At 46.2% G+C, this 16,224-nt stretch overlaps 2 protein-coding genes across 12 annotated transcripts; one reads left to right on the top strand and one right to left on the bottom strand.

Moving 5' to 3' along the window:
* Positions 1–255: 255 nt before the first annotated feature.
* Positions 256–15,989, bottom strand: LOC6608848 (dystrobrevin beta). 10 transcript variants are annotated; one of them, XR_004361314.1, is made up of 10 exons: positions 15,762–15,989; positions 15,447–15,689; positions 5,048–5,389; positions 4,900–4,985; positions 4,010–4,836; positions 3,369–3,948; positions 2,909–3,082; positions 2,551–2,625; positions 1,458–2,230; positions 1,137–1,191 (listed from the first exon to the last, which is right to left on the bottom strand). XR_004361314.1 is itself a non-coding variant. In XM_032714881.1 (8 exons), the coding sequence occupies exons 1-7, from the start codon at positions 5,380–5,382 to the stop codon at positions 1,866–1,868; spliced, it is 2,442 nt and encodes an 813-aa protein (XP_032570772.1). In that variant the 5' UTR covers positions 5,383–5,389; the 3' UTR covers positions 1,458–1,501; positions 1,832–1,865. The 10 variants fall into 10 exon arrangements, 7 of the variants coding, with proteins under 7 accessions (XP_032570774.1, XP_032570775.1, XP_032570776.1 ...); XR_004361315.1 differs by having other exon boundaries at positions 15,766–15,989; XR_004361313.1 differs by having other exon boundaries at positions 15,447–15,989.
* On the top strand, positions 12,064–12,744 carry LOC6608849 (keratin-associated protein 5-4). 2 transcript variants are annotated; one of them, XM_032714899.1, is made up of 2 exons: positions 12,064–12,171; positions 12,239–12,744. In XM_032714899.1, exon 2 carries the CDS (start codon positions 12,304–12,306, stop codon positions 12,565–12,567), a length of 264 nt encoding a protein of 87 aa, XP_032570790.1. In that variant the 5' UTR covers positions 12,064–12,171; positions 12,239–12,303; the 3' UTR covers positions 12,568–12,744. The 2 variants fall into 2 exon arrangements, with proteins under 2 accessions (XP_032570790.1, XP_002033563.1); XM_002033527.2 differs by having other exon boundaries at positions 12,222–12,744.
* Positions 15,990–16,224: the final 235 nt, after the last annotated feature.

Genomic DNA, 16,224 nt, shown 5'->3' with positions numbered 1-16,224 from the left:
CAAGAGCGCGAGTTGCCTGGAGATGGGCAGCTGAAATATGCCTAATTAAGGCAGCAGTGTTATCGGTGCGCAATGTAGCTCAGACTCAAACCAGCGATAGCATATGGTTGGTTTACTAAGTGGAGACACACACTCTCAAATCAGATGGCAGCGCCATTCCTCTTGTGAACAAATGGCATCCTGAAATTAATTTGAAATTTAAAAATATCAATTTTTCAAGCTAGTAACTTCATTCCAAAATAAAAACGCGCATTCTTTGTGATTGTTTAAAATGCCTTTTTATTTAGTTTTCTCTTTCTTGTAATTTTATTCAGTAGTTATGTATAAGTTCTATAAATGTCGGATTTTCTCTATATCGTGCTCTATGCCGTTACGATTATATGGTATAACTTTTTTGTATGAATGCATAATATAAATGGATAATATATAAATTGTGTTTAGTTTTTCGTTTTAGTGTTCAACATTGGGCTTATCTTTCGTGTGACTCAAATAGTTGTTGGCTTTATCGTATCTCAAAGTGTATATTGTATATATAATGTAGAGCATTTAGAATTTGATTTTAGGTTCTCAACAAGTTGCTAGTTATTAAGTACATAATATGTCAATGTCTATATCGTATTTGTATTACGCATTACGTGATTTGATTTTCCATTTGTTAAGTTTCTTGGTAATAAATATCCGCTGACGCGGGCGCTTAAAAAATCTAAAAGCCAATGACGAAATCGCGGAATCCTAAAATTAAAACACCATACCTCTTATTGCCCTTTAGCAGTACGATCGTAAAAGTTTCAACGAGATTCAATGGTTTTGCGACTTCGAAGTGCAGTGCAACTGCAAGTCTTTTTTATGAGCTATATTCATATCTTTTGCTTCAGTAAAATAATCATATAGATGCATATATCTGTTTACATATCTGTGTTTTCTGTGTATATAGCAATCCTCAAAGTTTAAATTATAATGATTAAGGTAGTGTAGGCTACGGCTCAGAAAAATAATAAATAAATAAATTGCTCTAAGTCAACGTATGAGTTAAGGTAAGGTAGAAAGCTAAGCGAGAATTCGTCTTCATCCATTCAGCTGCCTATGGAGATTCCCAGTCCTGCGGTTTCCACTGGTAGCCAGTTCCTAGTTCTTCTGCGAATTAAGACTCCATTGAGCAAACTGCTCCTGCCATTGGCTATTCGCATTTGCCTGTGGAAACATAGAACTCTGTATTAAAATAAGTCATCGAAGCCACATGTATTCTCTTTAATCGTACTCAAGATAAGTCTTTGGCATGCAAGGCAATTGGAAAGTAGCAATCACTACACTAGCTACAGGATATATAGATATATATTCGAATTATGTTTCGGATATCGAGTGCATGTACAGAGAGAAATAGATAAATAAGGATAGACAACGGCAAAGAACAACATCTAGATCAACAGTGAGCAGGATTTCATGGTGAAATCCTTTACCTTTTCATTCCACTCTTGGTTATACGATTGAGATTCGTCGAAATCTGAAATTGATCAAGTTTGCGGTGAGCATATGTATTATCGGTATCAAGGCTCAAATCAAAATCAGACAATTTATTCGAATCCTTTGAGTCAAGCAGCCAACGTGAATCAAATCTAGAGACTAACTAGGATGAGCTGACTGAGATTGATTGATATAGAGAGAGAGACGGTTGAGAGTGCAGCAATGATGATGAGCTACGTAGTAGAACTATAGAAATAACTATAGATAGAGCCCCGACTGGAAACTACCTGAGGTGGACTGGAAATTCGTGAGTCGAGCGAGCTAGGATGGTCTATACTGTTAAGGCAGCAGTAGATTTTGCATATTTTACCTGATCGCAGAGTATATAACCTACGACGAACACTTTATATATTCAGACTATACTTCATTATATAAGCGTGCATGATCAACTGCAGTTCATCGATTGTCTCACCGATCTCGTGCAGCGCCGGGAAACCCGCCTGCTCATCGTCGATGAACAGTTCCGGGTGGTTGCGATAGCCCAGGATGCGGTTCACCTGGGACAGCTCCTCGCCCTGCCCGAAAGTGTAATCAAAGTGGTCCTCCTCGTGAACGCCGCTACTAGGGTACACGTTGTATGGAGCTGCAGCTCCCTCGCACTCGAGGTCCTCGTCGGTGCGGAACACCTCCTCGTACTCCCCGCACTCGCAATCGTTGCACTCGCACTGACTCGAGTCCTCGGACTCGCCACCCTCGATGTGTCGGAATTCTTAATCGGATTTTGTTGGGCGATTTTGGTTTTTGTTTGTTTCGATTTGGTTTGGTTTATTGGATGGGCAGGGTCCCCCGATTTAACATACAGAAGAAATGAGCGAAAATTATAAAAGGCAACTAACCAAACTGGGAGAGGAGCTCAATATTTGCAGCATTTTTTCTTATGCCGTCTATTGGGGTAATAATCTAAAATCAAATGGTTTGAAAAAAAAACGAAGAAAACAAAACAGAAAATTGGTCGCTTTAGAGAAGTGGGAACCAGCAGGAATTGGAGGAGCGTTTCAGTTCGGATCGATGCAGCCCGGGACAACTTACCCAGTGGCATGATGAAGCGAGCCTGCGGTAGGGAGCTCGCCGGCTGGGGACTCAGCTGCTGTGCCCTCCCCCGTCCTGGAAAATGGCCAGACCCAAAGACACAATACGCACACCGAAAAAGAACACGGATAAGCACAGAGTGAAAACATTCCATTTGGAGCTGGGATTGTGTTTGGTTTGGTGGCTCTAGAAGCGGTGCTACTACGAAATCTACGTGCTGGTGCAGTGCAGACCACCATTCACGAGCAACTCTTGGAAAACAGGAGCAGGAACAGGAGCAGCAGATGCAGATGCAATTGCAGTTGCAGTTTTGGAAGCGTAAGCGTTTGGTTAGATGGGATCGAATCCAACGATTTACCTGCGTTCAGGTCGCTGACCATGTGCGAAATGGCCGACGTTAGATGATCGGCAGCCTCATTGAGCTCCGCGTCGGGATTCAGATGCGAATTCGGATTCTGATTCTGATTCGGAATCGGATTGAGGCTGGGAATGGCACTGACATTGGCAGTGGTGGTGCGCATTGGCGGTGGCGCTGCGAAGGCGAAGCGATCAAGAAACGAGTGTGTTTTTGGGCGTGAGAGCGTGTGTTTCGGTTGGGTTGGACAGGTGATATCCGTTTGGGTTATTGGTTTTTGGGTGTGTGTTTTGCCAGTGGAGGTGTTACCGCGTTGTTGAGCGGAATATACGATTAATATCTGTCTGAACCCAGGCCTAAACTTTCGCGTTAACCAATTTCACACAGGGGATTTCAGAATTTGAACATGAACGAACCTAACCGAAGAGTAACCCAGGGGTCAGTACCTCCAGTCTCTACTCACTTGCACTTCCGTTGGCGGCGAAGGCGCTGCGCATATCGCTGCTAATCTGGTTGAGCTGCTCCAGCTGGCTCTGGCTAAATGGCCCGTGGCCATGAGCCTGCTGCTGCTGTTGGAGGAGTTGCTGCTGGCTGGCTCTGACTCCTCCGGCCATCGGATGTTGCTGCATCTGCTGGGCGTGCAGAGCACTCATGGGGGAGGTGCCCAGGATACCAGCTCCGCCGGGCATTGGTGGGGATTTACCGGAACGAGGACTCGAGTTGGGCGTGGAACGAGGCGATGCTGTCTGCTGGTTCTTCAGCATTCGCATCAGTCCCTCCAGTTGCTCCATTAGCTGTCGTCGCGAATCCTGCAGGGCACCCAGGTGGCCCTCTAGTTCTCCTTTCCGCTGCCGTAGAGCACGCAGTTCATTGATTAGCGCCGGATTCTCTGGCGCCATCTGCTCCGTCTCCTGCTGACGCCTCAGGCGCGCTATCTCCCGCATTATCTCCTTGTTCTTGGACTCCAGTTGGGCAATTAGCTCGCGTTGGGCTCGCGAGTTATCTGTGCCAATTGGTGTGGCATTGTCGGGCAAGTTGGATGGCTGTATGGATTGCATAACAATTTAAGAAGGACTTAAAGGCTTTTTGGTATGGCTCACTCACCGCTCGGTTTTCCTGGGCCAATCTGGCGGCATAGCGGGCAATCAGGCGGTGCTCCTCGTCGTTGGCAGATGCGGCGGCAACGCGAGACATGGTTGTGCCGGCCGTGCCGCTGGCGCTGTCCAGACTGCGACCTGTGGCCCGCGAGTCGAGCGTGCTGGAGCGATCGAAAAGGCCGTGCTGGCCCGGAAGACCCGGATGCGGGCCGTGGTGGCCATGTACGAGGCCCGAGGGGTCCGAGAAGCCGTTGTGCGAGGGCAGCGGCGAGGGCGGCACGATGTGCGACAGGTTGAGCGTCTTCTCCGGCTGGTCGGGGAAGCGGGGGAGCACCTGCACCGTCTTCTCGGGCACACAGCGGAAGCTCTTGCGCAGCGAGTGACCGATCTGTTTGCTAGGCGACTTGTAGCTCGAGTACTCCTTGACCTCGTGATCGTTCTGGTGATTCAGCGATGTCTTGCCGTGCCAGAAGCACTCCTGACACAACTGGTAGGCGTGACACCGCTGACAGCGATAACGAAACCCGGTGAAGTTTTCCTTGTGGCAAACAGAGCAGACAGTCGGATGCACAATGGTCTCCACGGTGGCCAGCCGGTGCACCAGCGGCAGCCAGACGAGGCAGGACGGCCCCGGCTCGGACATCAGCGTGGCCATAAAGTCGTTCACCGTCACCTTATTCTCGGTCGGGAAGATCTCCTCCTCGAGCCCCTCCTTGTAGTGGAATGTGGGCGACTCGTACACGGCCGCCGGCAGGGCCAGCACTTCGCGCAGGAACTCGCCCAGCTTCCAGGCCACCAGCTGTCCAGCGCCATCCGAGATCTGCGAGAATATATCTATCCAGGGAAAAAGGCCAAATCTAGTTTATCTGTTAACCAAATGATGTGTGCATTACTCACATCTTAGTTTGTCCACCAGCTTGCCAGAGCACATAGTGGCCAGGGCCACTTTGATGGAGAAAACGCGTATCTTGCCCGAGTTATCACTAAAGATGGGGAAAATAGTTCAATGACTTTTCATATTTTAGAGTATATTAGAAGCACCCACCTTGTGTACGCGGCCAGCAGCCAGTTGAGCAGCAGACCCGCCTTCGAGTCCACGGGCACCTGCTGAGCGGTGGGCAGGCGCTTGTTGAGGTTATGGTAGAGGGAGGAGACCAGGGTTTCCAGCCTGGCCACGCTCACCTCGCTCTGCGGCTCCAGGGTGTTCAGGCCATTCTCGCGAAAGGCCTCGATCACATTCCATATGTCCACCAAGTGCAGATTTGTGGACTTCTGTATGTAGCGCAGCTTGGAGGCGGTACGGTAGGAGGCAAATCTAATGGAGTCGAAGGTCTGCAGGCGCAGGTCCTGCAGTATGGCCACGCGCGGCTCCAGCTCCATTCCTCGCCTGGAATTTAATTAAAGCATATGCATTATGATCAGGATAATCGTAAATAGTTATGGTTTTGCAGTAGCTTCTAAATGGGTCGCTGGTGGGGTAGGAGGATTAGGAGCATCTCTGCCCCAGCAGAGGGATTCGCTGTCTGCTTAGGGAATCTATTCATTCCCCAATTCAGCCCCCTTTTTACATATTCCATTGTGTTTGGCGTCTGGCTTCGACAGGCCGGTTGCCGATGCACTGGAAAATATAATTATAATCTTGACCAAATGTCATGATATTAGAAAGATTTTTCTATCCATCATACAAGCAGTTAAATAAATTTATAAGTATTCCAACTTGTATCTTAATATTTAAAATCAATTTGTGCTAAAAAATCAACTGTAAACATTTCTTTAAAATAGGACATTGTATTTAAATTAACTTTTATAAAACATAAGCTCATAAACTTATGATTCATTTTCTTGGAAACTCCATCCAGATTTTAGAATTTTCGCCAGTGTGATGCCATTTTCTGGTGGCTGCTGGAGTGGGTGCATCCCTGCTGGCGGCAATCGCCGGAAGAGGAAGTGAGCAATTCAGGGTGTCAGACGGGGAATCCCCCGCCGCTGATTCCGCAGCTAGTTAGTGAAACAAAAGCGAATTTAATAATCCGCCTACGCGCAGAAAGTTTTTGCTATCGCCTAAACCGCTTTGCCAGTCCAATTAATCGGGAGGAATGCCACGTAGCTTCCCCTTCCGCCGCGGCAAAGGGTGCATCCTCATCATATCATTGATGCATAACTCCACGCCAGAAGGGTGACGACAACTTTAGAAGTTGCTGTCACATCACGCTTCTCGTACCCAAGTTTTCGCAATTGATTTTCCATCTTTCACGAACGCGGGAGCGAAAAAATGTCCTTGGAAAAAGGCGAGCAGACATCTCTGAGTCATCGTACGAAAATAATCAGAGAAGTTCTCTGTGCGGATCTGGTTTCCATTTCTGGCTCACAATGCCAGCCAGCATACATACATATATGTATGTCCCATCCTGTCCTGCCCTGCCCGCCTGCCTGCCATGTCCTTTCATCACCCAGAGCTGGCCAATTTAAACAAGCATTCTCATTTAAATGCCGCTTCCTTTTGCCCGCTGCCCTCTGTCAACTAAATGATAGTGTTATTACAAGACGGGGAAAGACGCCCAAACTGAAATTCAATTTCAAACTGCAAACTGCGAATGGAACTGGAGCTGAGATGATGAAGTAGCTGACGGGAATGGGCTGTACTGGGAGAAAATCATACTTCATTTCTATATAATCACAAAAACAGCTTGAATAAAATATATTTAGGACAGTCTAGTGTTCAAATCATTAGTTAAGGAGCCCAAGAATATTGTATTCTAGCAAATGATAGGAATTACATGCAATAAAGACATATACTAGCATATTTTCAGATACTATCTTTCAGTGTTTTGAAAATCCCTTTGGAATTTAAAGTCTGAAGACGTAAGTGAGGATGGTAGTCCGGATGTTTGGAGATTGAGGATGATGAGTCACAAGGCACCGGCGTTTCTCGGGTTTCGCTCCACCACTTGGTCGCACGTAAATAGAGCAACAACAGCCATTAGGACATATATGACATACGTATATAAATATGCAACCACACCCACACTCATACACTCGTCCTGGCACTAGCACACTCACAAATTCTTGGGGCACGGGGCGAATGCTCTGCAAACATTTGCGCTCGAAAGTATGCAACAAGACCTGGCTGAATAATTTCAGCTTGGCCAGGAGAAGTGGTTGGATGGTGTCCGGGGGTGCAGGATCGGCACGGGGTACCATGACTGTGGATGGGAATTCCGCATTGCCAGCGGCTGCTGCAGTTTTGATGCTGCCACTTGCCCCGAGCGTTGACATCCTGCTGCTCCTCATCGCATGAGCATCTGCCAAGTGGCCACCCGCCGATTATAAACACACCGAAAGAAATTATAGTCTCTCAAAAAACTATGCCATGTTATATTCTAAATGTGCATAGTACCAAGGAAATTTTAGACTGAAATTTATCTTTTGACTTTAAAAGTTTGTTCGTTAACGTTCTAAATGTTATTTTGAGTGAACAAAAAGGGGGTTAAGCAGGTTAAGGGGGGCGTGTACAGCCCTATTCGTGTCATTCAGATATCTTCGCACTAAAAATTCTCTTTTCCCCGTGTCGACAGCATATTAAATTCCATTGCAAGTGTCCCCAGCGCCCCAAAACGCCTCCTCGTTCTTTGGGGATTTGCCCAATTGCAACCGCAATTGCTGGCAGCTTTTGCTGTGGTCAGCCAGCAGCTCAATGCCTTGCTGCACATATTTGCATTGTCGTCTATTGTTTATTATTTTCCTGCCATTTGTTTAGAAGCTCCTCTTTAAATAACCAGCCAGCTAGGCAAACTTTTCTAATCGGATCTGCTGCCTGTGACACTTTCAGCGCCAACTTTCCACGGAACTTTAAGTTGAAATCATTAAACTCGTTTTGTATGCCAGTAGTTTGCACCTCATTACCGGCAAACTGCAATTTGCGATTGAATTCAGGCTTAAGTTCAATCTAAAATGGGAAATGGGTCGAATTGAAGGATGCAGCAGAGGAAGCAGAAATTCAGATAAAATCTTTTTTTAATACAAAAGTATCTACCATCATTTTAGTAGTAAGAACTCTGAATGGTAAGCATTGCTTGGCAGTTAGATTATCTGTCTGGTAAGCCCAGGACTTTTGATACAGCTAATTAAATAGAAAAGAAATTGTGATATAAAGAAAGAATATATGCATTTAATTAGCATATCAGCAAAAGTGGATAATATTTTCCCCATGCAGCGAAAACTTTAAATCAACCGGCTAAATAGCCAGCCATACCGACCATTCATCACCTGGCCGGGTGACCCCAGGTGAACCCAAAAGGAACTCCGGGGACAGCTAAGTCAGCCGGAGCGCACGTTGATGCTCAATTTACTAACTGAGCTGAAAGGAAAAAAATGCTAAAAAGCAACAGGGAGCATGGACGAGGAGCAGAGCGGAGAAACCGCATGGATGAAATATGAATGGCAACAAGGACGAGGATAGCGTGTCCAGGACCTGCATCAAAGTTTTCCCCCCCTTCTTCCAACTACCACGTTTCTTCTTTGCTGTGCGCTTTTCCCGCAAAGCAGCAAATTAAACAAGTTTCCAGCGGCAGGTCCTCCGTGTCCTGGGAGTCCTCGCCCGATCCCGTGAGTCCTGGGTGCTGCTGTTTTATGCCATTTGCGTGCCAGGAAAATCAAAGCCAAACAACTGGCTCCAGCGATGATAACTGGGCACATAATTTGCAATTCCACAGCGAGGCGATGGCAATGGCGGGGCGGAGACCCGGATTTATTCCGTGTTAATTCCGACTTTTCCTGTTTTTGCAGCTACAACAGGACAGGAGATTGCATGTCTGCCCGAATTGATCAGCTCAAATCGCTGGTCGACGAGGCAATAACCTTTTGTCCACGTCCGAGCCTCGAAAAATGTATGGCCAAAGGCAGTAGGCAAAGGCAGCAGGTAAAAGGCAAAGTCTAGCTGCGAACTACCAGGTAAGTTAATTGAAAAATCGAGCCAACAGTGGATGTGCATATGCTCCATTTGGCATAATTGATGGTCCTCGCCTGCAAAGGAAGTCCCATAACTTGGATGTGCTCATTTGTGCACGGTGAGAAAGTTTGTGTCATCATTTTGGGGTTTAACTTCTAAGAGAAGTTATAGTCTGTATGGGTTACAACTATATACTTATTTCACATTCAAGCAATAAAAGCTATGGGAATACATGATGATAATCAATTCGCAGTGATTTGTTTTTCACCGTGCTTTCCAGCCATCAAAGGCGCACGAAAATTAGTCCATGAGCACAACAAAAGCTGGTCACAAGCCAGAAGGAACAGCCGCTCCCGATGGAAGGAAGTGGTGTCCCAGTTAGACGAGGCAACTGTCATCAGCCTCGTCAGAATGCGCAAGCGGAGTAATTATGTGTACAGCTCGCGATGGGAGCAAGCAGGAAGGGAATGGACTAGAAACGAATGGAGTGGAGTGGCAAGGATGTGGGGCGGTGGCAGGATCTGTGCCACTTACTACACAGAACTAAAACGGGCGACAGCAAGAGCGAAATGCACATTCCTAGGCAACACAAAGCGCCATTAGTTGTCGCCGCTCAAGGATTTCCAAGGGGATTGGAGCCGAGGCAGTGGTATACCGAAGAGCTTAAGAAACGGAGCCATTCGCATCGTTTGAAGTTGGAGTGGCAGCTGACGCACTCTGAAGACTTTACTGCGGCCATAATCCCCAGATCCCGGGGCTTTACCTGTCCGCTCTTTGTTCGCCAGCCCAGCCAGCAGGTGGGCAATGCAGACAGCAATGCAGATGATGGGCCCCCAGCCGGATCGTGTTTTCCCACAGCCACCTGGCCAAGGTCATGGTGCAGATAAAACGCTCTTGAGTCACCTGGATGGCAAAGCCTTCTGCATTGTCTGGCATGATTGCATTTAACTTAAAGTGTCAGCAGGATGTGAATCTAAAGGGATTATTTAGACGAGCATGCAACAATATGACAAGTTAATACTATATATCAAAATAAGATATGTATGGTATATGACTAAATAATGAAACCAAAAGAAATGCGAACCACGCAGCTAAATGTTTAATTAATTTGTTGCATAATTTAGCAAACAATCGAAGGCAAATAAAGTGCAGAAACCACACGATAAGCCGTAGGGTGAACTAAACATTCCGACTGGCTCTTCCACTCCAGCAAACTTCAAATGAGCTCTAAGGCTCTTTTAATCAAAGCCATTCTCGCTCCAACGTGGAGTTATGCCATCCAGGTGTGGGGAACTGCTGCCAAATCCCAGCTTAGTAGGCTCCGTGTGGTCCAGTCGAGAGCTGCACGTCACGCATCTGGGCTCCTCTGGTACGTGACGAACATGGTCATCGAAAGAGATCTGAAAGTTACCCTTCTTGGGGATCAGATTAATTTCTACAGCAGCCGTTATGCCGATCTTTATCACACATTAGGTTATGTACAGAGGAATTACTGAAACCTTAATAAATAGAATTAGTATTCAAAAAAAAAAAAAAAAAAAAAAAAAAAACATTCCGAGCTATGAACTGTATTATTCATTATCCGGAATAGTGACCCTTGGACTGACCCGCACCTGCAGCAATCCACGGATTAATGAGCACCAGCCACCCACGCTTAGAATTCAAATTCCTAGCGAAATATGCAAATAACCGAGCTGAGAAATTCGCAACTGATTGCAAGCTTTGGATACACAATCTATAAACTCGGGGTGTGACAACCGTTTCAACACCAGCCACCGCCATGATCCATCGATGACAATCCCCAGTATAATTAGCACAGATGAGCAAACGATTCGCAGTAAATATTTTCCACTTTATCACCCGAGTCACGCCCTATTTTTGGCATCTGAACGTGCGCTTAGCGAAAAGCGGAAAAGCGTGTGAAGAACAAGATACAAAACCTAAGGTCGGAATCGTAATGAAATCGAGCATTTGGCGCTATCGAGCTGCAAGCGTTCTAAATGCCCAGCTAATTGGCCAAGCGAGTCGAAAATCGGCAGCAGCAGCGGCAGACAGAATGTCGCTCCAAGTGGGCCAAAGTGTTTTGCACAAGGCCACTAAAAAGTGGGCCCACTATGTGGGTGGTGTTGTTTGTCTTCTTTGTCGGTTGGATGTGGTAACCCAATGACCCAATGTGGGCCACCCACGCACTTGCAATCTCTTAAGAAATAAAGGAGACAGTCGCACCTAGACACTGGGCAGGTTTTTTCCCATTTCACGATCCATTTGCACTGCGTTTCACTATCTCACAGGCGTTGATAACGATCTGCAAAGCAAACAGAGCGCAACGATAAGATATATTCGGCTAAACCGAGCAAAACCTCTTCTGGCAGCTGGAGAATTGTGCAACTTGTTCTATTTCTATTTGCGCGCTGGGTAGCTTTGGCCATGTCAACGACAAGAGTCAAGTCAATCAAGTGGAACTGCAATCGAATTGGGAGTGCGATTGGAAATCGAATCCCACACAAAAAGAGGTTGCCACAAAAAGGGATGACAAAGAAGAAAGCCCCACAAATCAATGCAGACCAGGGCCCAAGTGGTCAACAACAGTCACCTCGCATATGGAAAATGGAAATCGTGGGCCAGTCTGCAAGTCTGCTGCCTTTCTACGAGCTTTCCTCCTGCACTTTGCATAAATCTATAATGAGATTTGGAATGCAACTGTCACACATAATGGCATTGCCACGACGACGACGACGGGCAATCTGACCAATCAATGCAGCTTAGCCAGAGGCCACTGTGCTGATATAAGCACGTTTGAAGTGCTCAAATGCCATCTACTACAAATATTTAATATAAATTCCATCTTTAGTTACTTCGATTATTGCTCTCTAAACCCAAATAAACACTATTGAAATACAAATGCTTTTCACATATATTGTAAATAAACAATATTTAGTTTATGCCCGCCATTCGCAAAGCGGAAGTCCGATGCCCACATATTTATTGGCCACGATCGGTGTTTACAAACAAAACACGCGCCAGATGAAACAATGGCCATATGTATATTAACACCCACCGCTGTCGATCAGATCAGTCGGCTCCATAGAATGCCATACTTATGGGCAGTCTAGTTGGCTTTTCGGCGTTTAATGGGAAATTACGAAGCATTTGTTGGAGGCGATTATCGAAATTGTACCGAATAGAGGAGCTCACTGGCCGCGCACAGTGAAGTCCAGAATGTGAGTAGTTGATACCGAATGCCTTCCAATTGATGGACCTCCGATATTAGCCAGAGATCATGTCCAGCTGCGGGCAGTTCAATCCGTTCTACATTGGACCCTATCCGGATCGTGCGTGCGGCGATTGTCCGTATGGCCAGTACTCGGGCTTCACCAGATGCGGATGGAGTGGCGGTAACGGGCCCTTTGGCACCACCTTCTGTGACTCCCGCTACGGCGGAGGAGGAGGAGGAGGAGGAGGAGGCCAAGGCTGTGGAGGAGGGAGAGGTGGTTGTGGAGGCAGAGGCAGAGGTGCTTGTGCGCCATCTTGTGGTCCTCGTGGCGGATCGTGGTCCTGTGGTCCCCGCCCGTGTTCCCCGTGCTATCAGTTTCCAAACGGAGCGGACAGCTGCATGATGTGCTCCAGTGGATTTGGCTGCTGTGGCCAATCCTGTCGCGCATCCTGCTACTCCTGCTGCTGAGCGTGCACGTCTCGTGAACTCTGGACTTCACTGTGTGCGGTTAATTGGTTTCTTGAGCTTTTTTTTTTTTTTTTGAGCAAAATTGATTGTAAAGCTGGAACAATTATGGTTAGCCCTTTGGGTTTATTATTATGGACTGGGTCTTAAAATAACCAGATGCTTTACGCTCCATTCGCTAGCGAAAATCCCCTGTAATGGAATGCCCACACATGACTGCCTCTTGGTTATGGAGAACAATGTTGTCGCCCGCGATATATATGTATGTACCATCCCATACATCAAACGAGACCACTGCGGGTGTGGAAATCCGGTCCAGAATCTGGTGGGGAGAGGAGTAGGGAGGAGAGGAAAGGAGGTCGGCGCCGCTAAATGCGATTACAGCATAAACGATTAATTTTACTGCAGTTAGCCGAGCCGGGACGCTTGTTCCATAAACTAATTAAAGCCCAGTGGAAAGTGGACAGTGGATACAGTCGCCGCTGACTTCAAAGAAAGGGTTAATTGTGCGCCACACGGAATTGGCCCACCCTTTTTTCATTCCGCTCCCTTGGTTTTCCATTCTTCCTTTGTCTTTTCCGCAGACAACTGGGCAGTTTTCTTCGTTTTCTTTTTGTTTTCTAGGCCGAAATTACTCCGTGGCTGGATTTGGTGGGCAGCAAGTTCTCGTTCTGCTCCTCGACGCTTCTATGGCCATTGTTGTGGCGGCTGTCATGTTGTGGGTGGCCGCACTCAGCTCTCTGTTTTTTGTTTGTTTGTTTGTTTTCCATGCTGCACTGCGTGTTTGTCGCTTTGCCCCTCTGTCCCCCTGCCATCTCTTTCGTGTCACGCCTCATTTAGCTTTTCACAACATTTCCACATTTCCACCCACCCGGTCGACACATCGCATCGCAGCGCACGTAGTGTCGGAAATATCTGGGGATCTGGAGCAGTGGTGCCTAGTCCTCTGCACTCTCGGCTCTTAGCACACATCAAAATTAACCGAAATAACTAGTGGGGTGTGTGTGTGTGGATGCGTGTGTGCAGCACTGTATCTGTGAACTAGATCGAGTTGCCTCGTCTTCAGATTGGAATGCCCCTCGTAATGAGCCACAATATGTTCGAGTTAATTGCATCGGATCGAAGTTGCCGCGGGGGAAATATCAACAGGCAGGCAATAGAGTCACGGTAGGCTAGGCAATTTTCCATATATAACGAATATTCGATTGTAATGGATATAAATGGATATAATAATGAGTTAAAGAAAGGCACCCAAATGCGCAAGCTTTTGAGCATAGCTAGTACTTAACAATTTCTTAGTCCGAAGCTAAATCAACTTGAATGATATCTTTTTCTGGAGTGATTCTTTTTATGTGTGGTATATCTATCAACCACTGGCACTACACTTCAACACCTCCGATCTCCGCTGATTTATGCATTTAATCGTAAAGTTAAAAGATCGGCATAATGCCAATGAATCGTAAAAACAGGCCAATTAAAGCCACTCTAAGTTGGCAAATTGCAAGCGCACTTTGCCATATGCATGGCTTTGATTTATCTAGTGATTATTAGTGCTAGTAGCATTACTAGTAGCACTATATATACATAGAAGATGGGCTCGAAAGTGAAACTCGCTGATATCGCAAGAGCATTCGATCTATTTCATTTGCCGACTTGTAGGTGGTTCGGATGCCGATTGGCTTCGGGTTTGAGCTTCGTTTTGAACTTCGGCTTGGCGCACCTGCCCTGAGTGCTCGCCCTCTCACTCTCGCTCCCACTCCCACTCCCGCACTCGCTGGCAGCCCCCTCCCTGGTGGCCTCTCCTTCGCACCTTCGCGCGCTTGTTGGTGGGTCGGGTGAGCAGCCGCCGTTTTTCAAATGCTAAAATTGGCGATTAGTCAAAATGATGTCACCGAGTTATTTTGATTGTTTTTTTTTTTCTTTCATTATTTCTATGTATTTATTTCGCTTGACTTTGGCATTTTGGCGACACGCTGACCATAAATTCCGTATTATTGTTTTCCGCGCTTTTCGATATCATCGATTGCCAAAGGTGGGCTAAGATACAAAATGCTCTAATCTTAACACCAAGTTGCAGTGTGTGTGTGACTTTTCATTCGCACGACGCTCAATTATTCGCTGAGCTAATCATTTCACCGACTGCCATATGGCGGTATGTGATCTAATCTCAATGAGCAAAAGGTCTATTAATTAAGGCACGCGGCTCAGTTTGATATGGAATATTTCAACTATGCGAACTTGGATGTCAACCAGAATCAATAGTTAAGGAATTTCATAAAAACAGCAAACATATCAGTTCCTTAAACTTATCTTGTATGAAGTATTATATAGCAGATATCAATATAACCGCTTTAAGCTTTTTAATATAATTTAATCAATTTCATAATACCGTAAACGAAAGAACATGGGGCGTGGCGTGACCCACTAGACTTTCCAACGGAATGCAAATAGTTTAACTACGGTTTCCCACATCACAAAAACAACCAAATCCGAACTTTCCTCTTAGCTGCCCGCAAACATATTTAGTTGTAAACTAAATTCCAGGCGCAACCACAAACAGGCTTGGTCCAAAGAGTGCGGAGGGGGGCGGGGGTGTATTTTGGGAGTGGGCGCAGGGGGGCAGACACTTTTTATGAATGAACACTGTGCGCTGCGTCGCCAACGCGTCACTCATCCGAGTTTTCCTATCGCGGAAATCTACTACGCATTTCAATGGGGAAGTTAGGGGGGGTGGAAGGGCAATCTTAGCAACATTTTATTGGTATTGTTTATGCCCGGGAATTTGGTAATAGAATCCGCACAGTATTTGTTGTTTACCTTTTGTAATTAGCAACCTTTTTAATACGTCACTTTTTGTTGGGCTGCGCGGAGTTGCTGCTTCTTCTTGCTGCTCTTTCTCCTCCTTCTCCTGTTTCTCCGCACTTATCGCGTTTTATTTTCACCTGCCGTTTACACACAATAAACGATGAACGGTAAACGGAGTTGCAAAACTCGCGTTAGCGAACGAGAGAGCGAGATGCAGCGCCGAGATAGAGAGCGAAGATGCTGCGCCCTTCTGGTCTTTGGTAAAAAATATGGTAACAGAAAAACTTATTTTTTTTCGGGCTACGCTTATGGGCTCAAAACACATACACACCGACGGCAAAAACGCACACACACAAGCGCGCTCGCAGGAATTTTGAGCCTGGCTTTAAGCCGCAATGCTATGCTGAACGTTTTCCTGGCTTGCCAACGGTTAATACGACGCGCGATCCGCGATTAACTCCGTGCAAATATCTTATCAACGGATTTTGTTTACCCAAAAACCACTTCCAACATTGCGCCGCGACACTGCTTCGACACCCACAAGCCAGCAACAACAAAATCGTTGCACAGTGTTACCAGACGACGGAGGGCTCCCAATTGAATTCGTACTAAAAAATGTCACAAGTCCAACAAGCTTCTAGTTTGAATTTAAAGTCTTGGCGCACAGATCAGAAATTGATACAGGCAATAAGCTGTTTGGATCTATAATGTTAATTTCGTCAAAAGTTGCAAACTAGTTGATATTACGTGATATATAGAAAACTTTAGGTGATAGTAAAATCTGCTTCAA

Source organism: Drosophila sechellia, chromosome 2R (assembly GCF_004382195.2).
Source record: "Drosophila sechellia strain sech25 chromosome 2R, ASM438219v1, whole genome shotgun sequence".
In the NCBI taxonomy this organism is placed as follows: domain Eukaryota; kingdom Metazoa; phylum Arthropoda; class Insecta; order Diptera; family Drosophilidae; genus Drosophila; species Drosophila sechellia.
This window is presented reverse-complemented; position numbering and strand designations above follow the sequence as displayed.

Coding starts and splice junctions, on each gene's coding strand:
- LOC6608849 (XM_002033527.2), top strand. CDS start 12,231: ATGTCCAGCTGCGGGCAGTTCAATCCGTTCTACATTGGACCCTATCCG.
- LOC6608848 (XM_032714881.1), bottom strand. CDS start 5,382: ATGGAGCTGGAGCCGCGCGTGGCCATACTGCAGGACCTGCGCCTGCAG. Junction 2,626..2,908: donor GGTCAGCGACCTGAACGCAG/GTAAATCGTTGG, acceptor GCCATTTTCCAG/GACGGGGGAGGGCACAGCAG. Junction 2,231..2,550: donor TCGCTTCATCATGCCACTGG/GTAAGTTGTCCC, acceptor AATCCGATTAAG/AATTCCGACACATCGAGGGT.